Genomic DNA, 17,050 nt, shown 5'->3' with positions numbered 1-17,050 from the left:
CCTTCATTACAATTTCACGACATGCTCGTTCTAGCATTCGAATTATAATTAGCGTTACAAGCATTTCGCTTCAAAATGTTTCTAGATATTTCTACATACTGATTTTCAAATACGATCAACGCAGATATTAAAAGTTTTATAATTTAATGTCTATGATTTGAATTTTTTTGAGGGGCAATTGATTTTTTGCTGATGACGATATCGATGTCAGAATTAAGGCTTAAAATTACAACCGTTGTATTTTCATAGGTAAAAAAATAATTAAAAAATGAAGTCTATGGTAAAGCATAACTATAAAACCCAGTTGGATATTAAAATTAAATGAGCAAAAAACAAATAATAAATTACATCTTTTTCAATTCCGAGAGCTGGAATTGTTATACATACGCCGGCTCGAGGAATGCTAGCTTATTATTATTTTTTTTTTTACTCCAGTTGCAAAGAGAACAGTGAAATGAAGATTCCGTCAGCAATTCTAACAGACACTGTTTATTTTTTCTCATCCCTTCTTAGCTAGGAGTGTTTCAATTACATTTAGTGCGAAATTTAAAAAATAACTAAATATGCATGACATTTAATTTTAATATCATAATTGTCATGGATAACGGAATCATAGCTTTTCACATACCAACTTAGTTTTTTAAGGTACCTTCACGAATGTAAACTACAAAGTGCGATATAATTTTTATACTGAAGAAATTTACTCAAGTACTTAATTACTCAAGTATTATATATAACATATAATAGTGAAGAAATTAAGTACGCTCATTCTAGGCCCAGTACAATCAAAAGCACCCAGACATAAGCGTAAGAAAATTTCACTCAGCGTAGGATTCAGTCTGCGTTCTATACTTAATTATCCATTGTCAAAATATGAAACCCACTGGATTTATTTGCAAATATATTCAAATACCTCATTGTTAGCACTCAAATAAATTCCATAGATCGTGAACGTAACCCCAATCTTCTAACAAAGACTTTCCTCTCTCACGATCAAATGGTTCGCACCTAAGAAATGCTCACGCGTGTTGATTGAGATATTATCATTTAGAGGCTACGTCTATACGAGTATACTGCAGATATAATATCCGGATTCTGTTATAGTAAAGACTTTAGTGAGATATTGCTTTTTATTTTAAAATATTATGTGCGATTTCCTTTGCACTCTGAAAAAATAGTTTTTCTAAAGATTCTAGGGTGGATATACTGGATTAATAAATTATTAATTTAATTTTTTTTGAAACTAAAGCTAGTTATCAAAATTTTTAAAGGTTGCATTATATGATCAAGTAATTTCATGCGACAAATAAATAAATAAGTAAATAAATGAGTTAATAAATTAATAAATAAATATATAAATAATAAGTTTATGTTGTTTTTTTGATATTAGTTTAAATTCCATTCCTGATATTAGTAGTGTCCAGAACAGTCCATTAAAAGGTAGGTTATAATTAATAGGTAGGTAGTTTACAATTTTTTCATTTAGATTGTATACTTATCTGTGTTTTAACTATATAATTAAAAAAAATAACGGCGATGATTTTTAATAATAAGCACCAACAATCTATTAAAAATTTTTGATGTCTTAATAAGCTAAAAGTACAATATAAAATAATTATTATATGGCTTCCTAGTAAGTATAATAGCATTTTGTTCATAATCCCTGTAGAAATCACATCTCGTTAGAGAAAGTCACTATTAAATAAGTTAAACGAAACCACAAGAAAATTGTCATAAACACTTGTAAGTACCTTATCATAAAAATTGTCTGCAATCGTAAAGAAGCAATTTTAAATGCGTAGAAAAATAATAACCTACATTTAAATTGCTAACGATATATCTTTCTAGGCTATCACGACTTTATAATCACTATTAGTGGATATTGCGCTACTTAATAAATTGATAAATCCAGTATTTGACCAAGTTTTATTATCGCTTTACGTAATATCGACAAAATGTGTGCCAAAAATAAGGATTGCAATAAATGCTGCCAACTTCCAAGAAATCGCATTGCAGATTAAATGAAGCTTGATATATTGTGTCCTTGATACAGTTTAGTTTCGTTTGAAGGACATAATATTTACGGTGATTGGAACTATGCCGAGATTTTGAACTTCATACTATAAAGGGTTATCTAGGTTTAATTTAACAGTTTTAGGTTTTATTTTTGATCTACACCAACAACTACAATGGAAAATATTAATAGTTTTTTAGATATTAGCTCATTCATATGAGATATTTGTTCAGTAGGATAGAAAAACCAGCTTCGCATCTGCAAAATTTTATTGTAGAATCAAAACCGCCTTCAAATTTTCAGGACTAGACCAAATTTAAACGGGACTTACGAGGCACCAGCTTTCAAATAAATCGGATGATTAAAATGGGTTCACCCAGTTGAAAGTTCTGAGGTAACAAATACAATAAAAATTATAACCTCCTTATTTTGATGTCGGTTCTAAATGATTGAATGCATCTAAGTATTGATTTTCACGAACATTCATTTGAAAATGCACGCAACACCTACTTCTTGCAAAACAGCTCTCTTAAAAGTACTTAGGCAATTCCTCTTTCATTCCCGGTTCTAGGCAAAACGGAAATTTTCCTTTAAATTGGCATGAGCATGAAATGTTGAGGGATTTTCGACTTTACGCTGGTAGTTTGAAGAACTTTTAGCGTGTTAGCGTTGTAGCAATTACTTTTGAATTCTTTCTTTTAGCGATCAATTAGCATGTTGAAATTTTCAAATGAACTAGATTTTTTATTCATTTCTGATGATTTATTCAAAATGCTCGTCTAAGCTTATCTGAGATAATTTAAGAGTTACTCAACGCCTTTTTAAGCTTAAAGCATTTTGCTTTATCTTCGTCTAGTTATATGTTTGTCGACAAACAAACTTGTTAAATGGGGACAAACTGAGTAACTGCACTTTAGAGATAAGCGAAGGGCTTTGAGCACAGGTGTTGTGGACAAATTCGACGAGCAACATGGTCTATAATGGTAATCCGGCTCAATTTAAAAGTTTCTTATAAGGCACGCGGTAAAAGTTGTTTCAAGGGAATGACGCAAATTGCATAATAAATAATAATAATTCTCAAAAGTATGTAGAGTACTTTTATTCTTACGAATTATGTACAATATTTCAAATACGCACACTTCAAAACGCAGTTATAATGTTGTTTGTGAGTTTTATATGAATAAAAGTACCCATTTCTACAAAATTATGGTGTTTAACACAAGATCGATGCTGGCTGCACAATCCACATGATGTTGAAAAGTAACAACTCCTTATAAGAGTAATTCATTGTACTGAGACCATACTATAAATGCATATCTGTATTCCAACCATGAGCACAAAACGATATTCGTCAGAACTCAAATCGCCCTTAGGTAATAACAGGACGCATTCCTAACATCCTTTCACGCTCAACATCGGTAAATGTCAAATAGCGGATTGCCTTTGCATCATTCGGTACCTATATGAAATACAATTTCGTAGTACATAAACCGGTTTGTGATGGAAACTCGGAAACATCATCGTAGCTACAAGTTAATGTATAGTGTGCCACTTAAAACCAGATACATCGGTTTACATTACAAGTGTCGTTCGTATCATGTTGTACTTACCTACTTAGTTTTGTAAACGTAAACAATAGGTGTAACGCTTTTAAAGTAATTTTAGACAATGCAGCTGCGTAATTTTTTTGGGCCTTAGTTTAAACTTCCTCTGTTAAATTTTTGAAAAAATTTATGAATTGCTAAACGTTCCTGGTCCTGAGTACTTTCGCTCACGAATACGACACGTAATAAACTTAATAACAAACAACAAAAGCAGATTAATCTTATCTTCAGAACTATCCACAACATTTAAACAGTTTCTCAATCTTTACCGTTTAGAGTTTAGACCTTCCATTGTGGCCTAAACTCGTTATCTATAAGTGTTATCTCGAACACATAATTCCTTAAGCCCGTAGCGATGCGACAGGTTCCAAGAACATTGCTCTCATAAAGAAAGATTAGACGAAAGTTTCAAGACAGATTTGAGACAAGGTGTCTGAATAGGTGAAACAAAAGGCATCGAGCACAATGCAACAAGTGCTTCACAAACAAATCGTCGCACGGCGTTTCGTCATTCAACGTCCACCACAAACTTGCAGACAAAAAGTCCCTGCACACAAAAAGGTTCGGACGACTACCTGCTTTTTAACGAAGCTTTATAACGTCCGAATTCCGCAATGTCGATGACACATCACCTCCGCATTATAGCACAACCAGTATTTCATAAATCGCTTAGACATCTATTATAGATAAATGAGTCATATTGGAAACTTAAAAATACATTAACGACAAAATAACAGTAAAATTTGAGGTAATGCGAGAAACTGGATGTGAAGCATTAGTGTTATAAGTATTTTATATGTTAGTTTCGTTATACATATAACATAACACTATAATATCAAGGTCATTCAAAATATCGTGAAAAAATTTAGCAGATTCTGCGTTTACTGTATATACAAAAAAACACATAAAATACATTCACGATATATAACGTATAAGACGGATGAACAGAACCGGAAGATGTTTAATAATTTCTTTACAGATTTATGTTAAATATACATCCACCAGATATCAAAAATTAAATAACTAAACGCGTCCGTTCAAATACACCTGTTGCCCGCTCACCTGGCCCTTACGAATTTACATTAGAGTCCCGTATCCAAACCAATGTTTATCTCCGAAACAACAGTATTGAATTTCAGTTTTTTTTCTTATGCGAGCGGATAAAAAAGAATCTCGAAATCTCCTTTATTAAATTCCTGAATTTTGACAACAAAAATATCCAAATAATTACGAATGATAAATTGCTGCTTTGTTATATTTTGTTTGACTTATTTGATTACAGTTAAGAGTGTAAAACTAGTTGAGTATCCGTCTAGAATAATATCCGGTTTCTCGTACCTTATTCGCTGATGGCATCAAATCCGCTGTATGTGCCTTGCTTCATTTAATTTAATCGTACTACACGAACTCCATCCAAATCACAATACACATTTACACAAATCACTAAAACTTTTGTTAACTAATCTTTACTTAAATTTCTTAGTTAAATTTATTATAAAAGCTGAATTCTATTCATCTAATGTTTTGAAATTTTAATTTTATCTTCATACTATTATTTTCAGTTAAAATTTTCACTTATATTTAAATTGCATTTAAAACAACGATTTATTTTCACGAAATATCGCATCGCTTTGTGAGCGTAAACGACCGTTCGCCGTCGACTGCTGTAGTAGTACCCACAACAAGTTGAGCGTGCCAACACGAGTGGGAGGAGTAAAAGTGAAAATGATATACAAGACTGCCTAGGTTAGAGTGAGATAGCCTCCCCACGATCACCGGTGCACGAGGTAGGTCTATAATGCAGCTGATGAAAACTGTATCCGAAGCCAATAAATTAACACTACGTTGCGTGTCTCTTATATTCATCATCGTTATACTGGTTTAACCTGTACATGACTGTGTTCCGATAAAGGTAATTTGAATTCCTCAGGAGTGAAAAAGACGGAGCCTTCAACATAGATTCTATACATATGAGCGCGAAGGGATACATGGGTAGAAAAACGTTAATATTAATTTGAATACGGGGAGTGGCGGCTTTTAACGGTTACCGATAGGTCATTCGTCTCAAACAATTTTAATCTATAAACTCGTTATCAGTGACATATATAAATAAACATCTGAATAGGAATCGTCTGTCTACCAGAGACATTAACACTTTCTCCTTACATAAAACAGTGGTCATTGTTGGAAGTATTTCATGTTTATATGATAAGTGTCCGAATAGATATTTCTTCATATTGCAAAACGGTCGTGTAAATTACAAGTAGTAAAGCGTACAGCGTTTAGTATCTTTTTGTTTGCTTTTTTCATTGCTGGACAAAGCAATTCACTTTTCCCAATTAGCTAAGCGAAGCACGCTCATCGACAAGCGGTGCTTTGTTTCCCAAAACAAGTGAAATTCTGCTATCTTCCTATCGACACACTTTCAAGACAATGTTACGCATGAATTGTTGTGTTTTGTTAGCCATTTTAACCGTAGAGTTTAAATAAAAGTTTTAAATAAACATACCACCGCATAAAAATCCGCAGAATTATCTACAGATGCGGCATATGCCAACACTCACTCTTGACTAAGGAATACAGTTATTATAAATTAGTACCATAAATAGTATAAAGTTATTATGATATTTCTTCTATTTTGCAATATTTTGTATCAATCACAGAAATATTTATGAGCTGTAGATATAGATTTTCTGTAATTCCGACCTACCTCTAAACCATTTTCGCCATATTGGCGGTAGTAAAAAAAATGCTACAATTTTTATAAGAAAATCTTTTATTCTATAGTACACTATTTATTTATTTCATATCATTTATTTATTTTCACTACACGCTTCGATACAAATGATAATAAATATTTATCGAAATATTTTATTCCTCGTTAGCTGTTCGCCCCCTGCTCTTACCGAGTGGACTTCTTGTGAAAGTTTTTAAAACTTTTAAAATATATTTTCCTAATCAAAACAAAGACAAATCCTACAAATCAAATATCATTAAAATACTTTCAAGGGACTCTTTTATTTTTATACCTAGATTTTCTATTTTTTTGAAATAGAAAACCATTACACGAGCGAGTCTTTGATACCTACCCTGAATCTAAGAATAATTATAAGAGATCTATACTAGAAGGAACTAATTGCAAAAGTAGATAATTTTGTCCCAGTAACTAGTCCCTTAGCGCTAGTTAAGCTGCAGACCTAATAAAGTGAACGTCAAGACGACAATAACCAGATGTGACCGCGTGCTTCGAATGGTTTAGTGCTGGAAATCAAAGAGACAGTTGACCTCTTTAGTAGTTCTTGCAACGTAGAATAGTAATGACCCTACTTGGATCGTGAACATCAGAACATGACATAGAGGGCTATCATGAATCGTTAGTCATCGATTCGTCATACACTACATAGCGGTATTGGTATGAAATGATTTAACAGATTTTTGACTTGTGAATTTACTGAGAATGTGTTGGACATCGTCACTTGTATAATATACACATTGTATATTTTGTTTTTGTCATGTTGATTCAAATGATATACACTCTTATACTTTTACTATGTATTAAGAAGACTTAAAACTACCTAACTTAAAAAATTTAGCTGTTTTAAATTCTGATGCAGCACATTTCTACCCACTTAAGCTGAGAACTCTAAATCATAAAAAGCAACATTCCAAATAAAGCTTATTCAGATTTAAAAAATATATTACGTTGAACTAAATAAACAATGATGTCACCTAAATACCAGAAAAGTTGACGCGATTCCAAAAGTCTATTTTAAGTGCTGTTATAATTAACTATGTATTTATAAACCTTATAATAGCAGGCATTACAAAAACTTATTCCAAATTTAAACCTCATTAATTTTTTTATTGAAATCTCTTTTTATTATGACCTAAATTGAACTTTCACGCTTGAAGTACCTATCCATAAAGCAGCCGTGATTGTCTTTATGAATTACGAAATAAAATTTTATAACCGTTTATTAATTAAAAATTTTACCACTATTATCGTCGTTGAATTCAATCTGTGGAAAATAATGCTGTATCAATAAAAAAAATCTAACGTCTGGGATACAAAAACATTGATCTAACTTTAGATTGTAGACGCAAATCGTAAATATTTTAGCTTTTCATATAATGCAACGTCAAAGTAAGTACTTGATATATACAAAACAACATTTTCATGTATAAAAAGTAAATTGTTTCATTTATTTGCATAAATTTAATAACGATGCTCACACATCGTTATTAACTAAAGTTTTAAAAACAAAATCCATTTTGCATTGCTTCTCAGAACATGCAATAAATATTAGCTTTTTATGTTTTTATGTGTCATATCGCAATTAAAAAACAAAGCCTATCAAATTGTATCTTTTACTCACATTACTACTTAGAAACGCCATTGCACCCTGTATTTATTTTACAAATTTCTAAATAGCAGTTAACTGTAAAACTGTAAATAATTTATCTTTTTCTTTATTAATTAGAACGGAGCTTTCTTAATGTTAATATTTCCTTAACCATTTGCAGTATAAATAATCTACAAATTAAACATTCCTACGTAGAAAAAAATTTAATAGATGCTGAAGCATTTCTTCGGAACAACAGCGAATGTGTACTGAATTCCAAGTTTCCATTTCAACGTAAGAATGTGGAAATCCTGGCTGTATATACATCGTATGTGAACGTACGACCGAATAGCGACATAAAGTGCAAGATAAGGCTGGGACTCTCGTTTAACATAAAGTACAAACTACAATGCTTTTGTCGAGAGTAAAGGAAATGCCTGAAGCGCGTACGCGTTCTGTTTGAATAAAGGATAGTGCGGTGTGCGATATAACATGGGCTTGTGCAGTCATTGTGAGGATACATGAACCGTTATATGCTTCATTTTAATTTTTGAGAACATCAGAGTCAAGATCAAAAAAGTAAAGAATTGTGAATTACTTGTAGTCGACCTTTGATCAAAATTCTAACATAACCATAAACAAAACAAAATAAGCTGCTTCTCTGTTTAAAGTATTATAGAGGTAAAATAAAGATGCTTTCTTAACACATTCATTAACAAGTCTTCGTATATTAATTCACCATTATTTCTTTTTTATTTAATGACAATGAAAGCTAAGCGTCTTCACCATAAACATATTAATTTAATCTCCATTTAATCCTCCGCAATCCATTTGATCTTTAAAAGCATTCTGGGTTACTAATGCACGCCAGTGTTTGCTTTAAAGTAAACATTTACTTAGTTCCCACGAATTCTTTGTCCATTCACCTCTTTACGTTATGAGCAAACAGGTGTTAAATTAAATGATACTAGAGACAAGGCACGTTGAATAACCCTTTGTGCAGGCAATAGTTCCCGGCAGTGTGACGTCACACGGGAATGGCGGGACTGATTAAATGCACTGAAATTTGTATTCTGATCCTTAACACGAAAGCGACAAGGGCGGTAAACAACAATGAAGCTCATATTTGAAGTACCTCGCTCTCAGTTAGTATGAAACCACAATAACCGCAAGGCCTGGACGAGGAACATAACTGAATTTATGCTAGTATAAACAGAGCGTAGTGCTTTTCCAAAGGGACTCTAAGCTATGCATTAGAATTTTAAATTAAACCTATGCAGTTTCTTTTACATTTCGTAGTGCACGAAAATGTTACATAACCACTTCTCGCATTTTCTATAGCCTTAAATTTTATATTTGTAAAATACATTTATTATTTTTGCCTTCTTTAAAAGTAAGTAGAAAATTAGGATGACATTAATATTTTTCAGATCACTAATCGTTTATTTTTTTCGAGAAAAACGTCTTGTCCAGGTCCTTTGGACATAGTGAGTTATTTTAATATTTAAAATGTTTTTTGGCATTTTAACAATTCGAAGTATACGAAGCTGAGAAAAGATAGAAGCCACATCACTTACCATTCCCATAGATGAACAAGGCAGTCAAACATAACGCAACCTTTTTCAGTGCTCATACAAGAAGCTGGAGCGGCCATTTTGATTCCGTTACCTTCAATACGCTTCCTTATTCATTCAAAGAACGAGATAGATCTGCAAAGAAAAAGTGCCAATTAGAAATTTGATAGACCACAATGATGATGAAATAAAATGAAAGTGAAATTGTAGGTAGTTATTGTTTATCCGTGTGGGTATTAAATTACAGCGTGAAAATTATTCATTATTATTTATTGTCTTTGGGAGATTTTTGTTATATAACAATTTTGCTATGTAGAGGTAATGAATATGAGTAACAGATCCGTTGGCCATTAACAGCTACGTTGGTTTATTGATATTATTCTTAAAGAAGCCTAACGATGTTAGAATTTTGGACATATTGAAATGTAACGTTATCTCTATTAGTTTCCAAATCGAGTGGTCAAATATTATTCACCTGCAGCATTACTAACATTTCAGATTTTTGTCGATGCAGACTCTTTCTTTTGATCTATAAATACGTATTTAATGCAACAAATATTTTATTCCAACCTTGCTATAAACATTTTGTTATAATCAAAGCTTGATAGTATCATGAAATAATATCCCATTTTACTTCATAAAGTTATTTATTTCTGAGCGGAACATTTCTATTGTTCCAACTGTGTGAGGTCAGCCGACGGGCAACACTATTTAGACCGTAGAATTTACCGAGAAGAGTATCATATTTCACTTCCACAGCCTGTGATAACGGTGCTATTACTCATATTTTAAGGGACGAGGGTAATCGTATACTGTTGCGTAATCAATTTGTCTCTACCTATTTGTAGTGTAGGATACATGCGACGCCAAGGAATGATATATCTACACTATAGTTATACCCAATCATATCTTGTTAATATGAAAAAAAAACGTATTAAGAAAATAGGATATGTCTAAAATAAACAAACCGAAACAGGTCTTCGTATAAACATAAATATAAATAATAATTATGCATAAGTCAGGACAAAGTTTTAACTATGAATTTAACTCAAAAGCGAAGCCTGATGCGCCAGACGCAATTTCCCGTACTGCCGCACTGAATTTTTTATTGAATTGTCACCTTTGTGGTGACGTTTATATAAAAATAATATCATTTATTTCTTGTGAAAATTTGTATCTCTTTGATGCATCTAATTTACAGAAATTAAATTTTTCATAATTAAAACCTTTACGCGATCATTCATACGACGTTAAACAATGGACCATTTAAATTGATTGATTAATTTGAACAGATATCTTAAAAATATTCATCATTATATTCCCTGACCTAGGAAACTGGCCTCGCTTTAACTTCTTTAGTACGTCATCACGCTTATTTTATCGATCTTACCGTAGGAGGCTACAGTCACTGATAACATGTGGTACTATAAAGCAAGCCCAACCCCACTTCGTTGTATGTTGTCGTATATTTTCTCTTATCAGTATCAAAGGCTTTTTCTTTTATATTTAACTGTCAAACTTCTTATGATATATTTATTAAAATAACAGTGCACTATATAATTACGGATTTTTTACTTATTGTTTAACTTTTGAATTCAATAGAAATTAGATTATATATCACTATTAAATTCCTAAATTACTTGAATAATAATTTTGACAAGTATTAAAAATGGTTGCCCTCAAAATTAGCATGTTATTTGTGTATTATAGGCGAGTTATTCACGATTTTTTATCGTATGAAAGTTGATGGATTTTGTTTTCAACATACTATAAAATTAGGATTTATTTTGATGCATCTTATACAATTTCCAAACATAATAATTTTTTACTGTAGTGTTACTATCATATACTTTAGGTACTAATAATAAAACACGGTTTTAACTAATTTAATCCCCTTATTGTGATATATCATTCTTATAGGTGAATGTATAAAGTCAGTGTTATCGTGGTGTTATCATAATATTAACTGCGTGTTATTCAATCCGAGTATATCAAATCCTAAGCTATTGTTTGTTAAGCATGACCCACTGGTCGTTGCAGTAACGGCTAGTATCGATTGACACGACACGCTTCATTTGTTTGCTCTATATTATGAGGAAATTCCGACGTTTTTGCACAACAATTAGTTAATTTAATATAACGGTTAAAGATAGCTTTAGAATCTGATGACGCATTATCGAATATTCACGCCAAATTGATTTTCTTCGTGGGAGTTGAGTGTACTTCGGCACCACGGAGTCTCATGTATAATGAAACTGATAAATGATAACTCTAGAAACTAGACATGATTACTACCTACTTCCTACCATGGCTACAATAAAATGTCGATTCATCATTTGCAATCATCCTTGTTTTTAATTCAATTCAATTACAATGTTCCGCAATTGTTTCGATGCATACCAGATATCTTTCGATTCCTTTCAGTAATCACTAATACAATAACTTCCTTTTTAAGTGTGAAATAAATAAATTTCACTTTATTTTTATGTTAAGAAAAACTTAAAAACAACTCAGGTATATGTAAATGCATTCTTACACAACATAATAGTCTTTACAAGTTCTTTTCAAATTCAGAAAACCTTGAGTTTAAGAAAGACAACGTGACGGAAATTTAGCATTTAATATTAATGTATTCCGTTAGAAGAGACTTGAGACATCCCGAGGGACCAAGACGTATGTAGAATAAATAATGACACAGCCATCTGACCTTTTTCTTTCTTCTGAGTTTGCGGCTTCATTTGTATGACTATAAACGGATGATCCTTTTTTATCCTGGAGAAGCCCTAGACAAGACTTAGGACATCACAATATACCAACGTCGTATGATTGAACTTTAAAGACTGTAGGTATATCTAGCTAATATATGCTGTGAAAGCCACATCGTCCAGAATCTAATAAAACATTCTCAGTCTCAGTCGAATAAGCTCAATTTAAACTTTTGTACAAAATATTTATTTATTTCATTCATTAACAATAAAAAATTTATACTCGTCCAAACATTTTGTAAGTTGTTAACTGGCTTTAAGCATTCATGTTTTCGTATATATATTTTAATACTACCTATTTCCATTCTCATTGGAATATCAGAAGAATACATAACATACAAAAACTCCTATGTTCAACATTTTTCATACTGTACCTCAAAATTACGTATACCAACAGTACAGCTCAGGGTACGCTAGGTAATTATAACCTTTATTATTTAGAAAAGATTACACAGTACTATCACAGATAACATAATACTAAACTATATTTTGACTAAATACCACTTGTTGCCCCAGGCGTGTGACCTTTACTTCTCCCTATAATAGTTGAAACTTTTTAATCTGGATTTTTTTTATTTTTGATAGCATTACACACATTTTTTTAAGTATCTGAAAAACAGAATAGAAAAAAATCGAACCTGGTAGGTTTCGAAAAGAAAATTCTCAAGTTTTACTTGACATTCTCAAATTATCAAAGGATCTTTTATTGCAATGTTTAATACACCGTGAAAGCGCAATGGATACAGGAAACACATAGGACTTATTACTTACTCCAAATTTGCGAACGTTTAATTCTATAATCACTCACATAGACTAAAAATTATAAATCTGATAGCAATGGATAATAATTATTGTGCAAGATAAAGATAGTTATAGAGAAATAACAGATGATTGAGGCGTGAGTCGGGCTACCAAGTGAAAGTGTCCCTACCAGAATGCGCTATAGAGAATACTTTTCACTATAAATATATATCTATAGTGCGTGTTATTATGACCATGCATTAACAATATCCAACCATTAATAATATAATAGCTATGTAATTCATCATTTTTCTGTCATTATGTGAATGTGACAAAAATTTCAACGAGAAGCAATAAATTATATGAAGGCTTTTGACACATAACTGTTCTAAATACGATTTTTTTTAATTACATTTTATTTGAATTTTACATATTATATCATTATATCAACATTAATGATTTATTACAAATGCATCTACTTATATTTTGAAGCAGCTCAGTTTATAAGTACAGATATAATAAAATGCATTGTTCAGTTTTATATAAAACTTTTTTTAATAACATAAGCATGAGTTACTGGAAATTTCAAGTCGTTTGTTAGTTGTTACTGATAGCAGTCAAAACTGATGGTCACTCGTTCAGCATTACTACACTGCCCTACCCCGCCAACTCAAGATCATCACAAAACAGCTTTCCACGTTGAAAACACGTAAAATAACTCTTACCAATTACACATTAACTTTTCCCATTTATATCTATACTACATTCTGAAACCAGTTTCTTGAAATAACAGTGTCGAAAAGTGAAAATAAATGTGTACATGCGTAATAATTTCAATGTCTGTATAAGTCATTCCATCGTTTTCATTTACTTTCATAAAACAAGATAAGTAATTTTTCACGGTAGAAAGAGATGTTAGTATTTTTTTATTTGCACAATTTTACTTTATACGCAATAAAAATGCCGAAAATACACATGATAACGTTAACCATGTTAATTTTCATGCCTTGTGGAATTCTTCAGTTTTACGAACTTTTCATTACGTCGCAATTGTATTTACCTCCTACACTTAGTATAATGGGAACGCAGCATCTCACAATATGAAGAAATTTATTATATTTCATTAACGTTAACTTGGGGTGAGGGATTGATCCGTTAGGGTCGCAGTATCTTTACTCACTTCGAATTTCAAATAGTAAATGTTGCCATTATAGAAGGCTTTCAGTAAATCCAAATACTTTTGATTGGTGATCAATGATTTTATAATTAAACATAACATCATCATTCAATTAAGGCTTTAAAATCAAAGCAGCCATTAGACAGCTATTAACTTAGATTAGATCACGATTCCGAATCAAAATCATTCCACTTTAATAACGTATTAATTATTTTCACAAAATGGTAAGAGGATGGTCGAGTAAATTTGTTCTGTATTTAAAATTAAATAAAGCTAAAACAATAACGATTTAATATAATAAAGAATGGCAACAATAACTGGGTCATAACGTGCCAATAATTACCTATGTGTTACTTACCAAGTCCGTCGTAAGCGATTCTGCGTCACACTAGTATATATTACTACGTCAGTACATAATCCGTCCACTACTACCCGGTGACCCGGCGTGCATATTAGGAGACGATTATTTAAGATAACGTAATGCAATGAATGTTATCTGGATAATATAATGGAAGCGGTATCGATTGAGCGGCGCGCGGCCGCGCGGTCTGTGGCGGAATGAAAACCGGGCACCCTGCGCGCGTTTTCCTTCATTTCCCAATTCCCGCCTCGGAGGGCTGTCGGGGGTTGTAGGAAACTGTATTCATTGCACTGCGCCGTATATCTCGCCGGTGGACGCGTTCTATGTAGATGGAGGGTGATGGAGCGTGATATTGTGACGCGTTGATATGTACGCCTTTAACGTATTTATGCTTCATTGATTAATTCTGATATAATTTTTAAATTTTATTCAGTTAGCTTTTGTCGAGCTATCCGTGCGAATTTAAAGCATAGCTACCACACCTAATGAAAATACGAAATAAGTTTAACGTGCAATTAGAATATCTAAGAAGTGTTAATTTTTAACACGACGCTATTATATCAATATAGCTATTCCTCATTAAAACGTCGGTCTATAAATAGATAATATAACAGAAAGAAATATCTTGAGCCTCCAGAAATTCCCACAAGTTTAATATTTCCACGTAATTACCTCTCCAAGGGAAGTCTTTAACGTTTGAGAATTAACACCTACCCTTTAAAAAGTACGTACTTAATATAAATTAAAAGAGCATGCTTACCGCGTCTTTGAGTGGTGTCTGTCGTGAAAACACTCGACGGAGGGTGAGAATCCTGACTAGGGTAACATTTATGTAACTTTGTGCAGAATAGGGAAGAAATTTTAACTGAACTTCAATTAAATTTGGTTATAATGTAAATTTTGTGGAAAACATTTACACGCAAAATCTTTAGTTAAACAAGATATCGATTGTCAATTATGTTATTGATATTTCCTATTTTCCAGGATTACTGATATAGATTTTCTTAGACATATATGCAGAGTAGGTACGTAACGTCTAAACGATAACTTTGTCCACGCGAAAAATATAGGTACAAACAAATATTTTATGTAGATATAATAGTAATAAAGGAATGCTGCTTCTTGATTACAAACAAAATATTTTATTGATTTGCATATATTCATCTGAGATCTAGGAAGGTTTATATGTCGTGGGTATGATTCGGTAAATCGATGCGCCTAGTCATAACCCACCCCAATGTATTGCGAGGGATCGACGCTCCCCTATTTTCAAGGCTGCGATAATGAATAGTATTAACTGCGATATTGTTCTGTTTTATATATCTTTTTAAACAGCAAAAGAGCAGCGTTTATAGTTTTTGGATATAAGCGTTCAAATTGCTAGAACTGAGAATATATTTTAATTAATAAACCAAAAAAAACACAACTCGAAAAAGTCGATGTAAGATTTAAATGATGACGAATAATGAAGAAATGTATGAATATGAATATACGAATAACCTAATTCTACAATTTTACAGTATAGAAAAGTAGCTGCGCCCTGCGGTTTCACCCGCGAAAGTCCGTATCCCGAAGTTCAGCTATCTACGTACCAAATTTCATTGCAATCGGTTTAGTAGTTTTTGCGTGAAAGAGTAGAGAAGAGAAAAGCATTTATATATATACATATATATATATATATATATATACAGTAGGAGAGATATTTGAATCAATTTCAATAACAAAAATAGGTATCTATTTAATATTTTGTCGAAAACAGTTGTCAAACACCTTACCGTTCTATGTTTGCACGCCCTTTGATCAGCAACCGCTCGAGAGGCTCGCCGCTCGATTCTAACCGACACCCGTTGTTCCATCACTGTAAGTGAATCTTTAATTAGTAGTCCATTATTGCAAAGTCCGACATAACCCAGGATCCTCTTTCCGAGGATATGAGCATTATAAAAACGTACGGCAGAATTCGAAATATAATTATCAAAATTTGAAAAAGTTTCCGTTTTACAATGGCACACTCTTCACGTTATGACGTGATATTAGTTAATACATTTATGTATTACTTACTACGCAAAAGCATTTTGCATTTTGTTGGGACTTATTTATAGTAAGTTTACCTGAAATAGAAAGCATTGTTGCATGCATTTATGCATCAAGGAAAAGTCTTAATTAAAAAACAACGTTAAAGAACACATACACTTAAGTTAAAGAGCGTTGAAAGATATACTTACGCACTTAGAAATTTAACATACTTTTTATATTACGTGGTAATAATTCAGCAAAATTTATGACCTCCTCGTTTTTGAAGTCGGTTGAAAATTTTAATAAGATCGCTTGTGCCTCAATTCAATTACCTTGCCTAGTGGCTAATGCCTGGCCCATGTACTACCAAAAGAAACGTAAATAATAATAATATTTAATAATCGTAAATAGACTATCATTACTAAATTTTAAAAGGTTAAGAGTTTGTTGCAATG

General features: G+C 32.0%; 1 protein-coding gene across 2 annotated transcripts in view; it reads right to left on the bottom strand.

Annotated features, from left to right (window-relative positions):
- LOC119828884 overlaps window positions 1-14,763 on the bottom strand; it is a 44,854-nt gene extending 30,091 nt beyond the window's left edge. Inside the window, exons 1-2 of one of the 2 annotated variants that reach the window (XM_038351177.1) lie at window positions 14,577-14,763; window positions 9,539-9,670 (exon numbers count right to left, since the gene is read on the bottom strand). In XM_038351177.1, coding sequence (XP_038207105.1) covers window positions 9,539-9,615 — 77 coding nt within the window. In that variant the 5' untranslated portion in view covers window positions 9,616-9,670; window positions 14,577-14,763. Of the gene's footprint in view, window positions 1-4,956; window positions 5,291-9,538; window positions 9,671-14,576 lie in introns of those variants that run through there. The other variant, XM_038351178.1, reaches the window with a different exon arrangement.
- Between the last annotated feature and the right edge of the window lie 2,287 nt (window positions 14,764-17,050).

Source organism: Zerene cesonia, chromosome 9 (genome assembly GCF_012273895.1).
Source record: "Zerene cesonia ecotype Mississippi chromosome 9, Zerene_cesonia_1.1, whole genome shotgun sequence".
Taxonomy (NCBI): Eukaryota; Metazoa; Arthropoda; class Insecta; order Lepidoptera; family Pieridae; genus Zerene; species Zerene cesonia.
The sequence above is the reverse complement of the archived record's forward strand: the minus strand, read 5'-3'. Positions and strand labels throughout refer to the sequence as shown.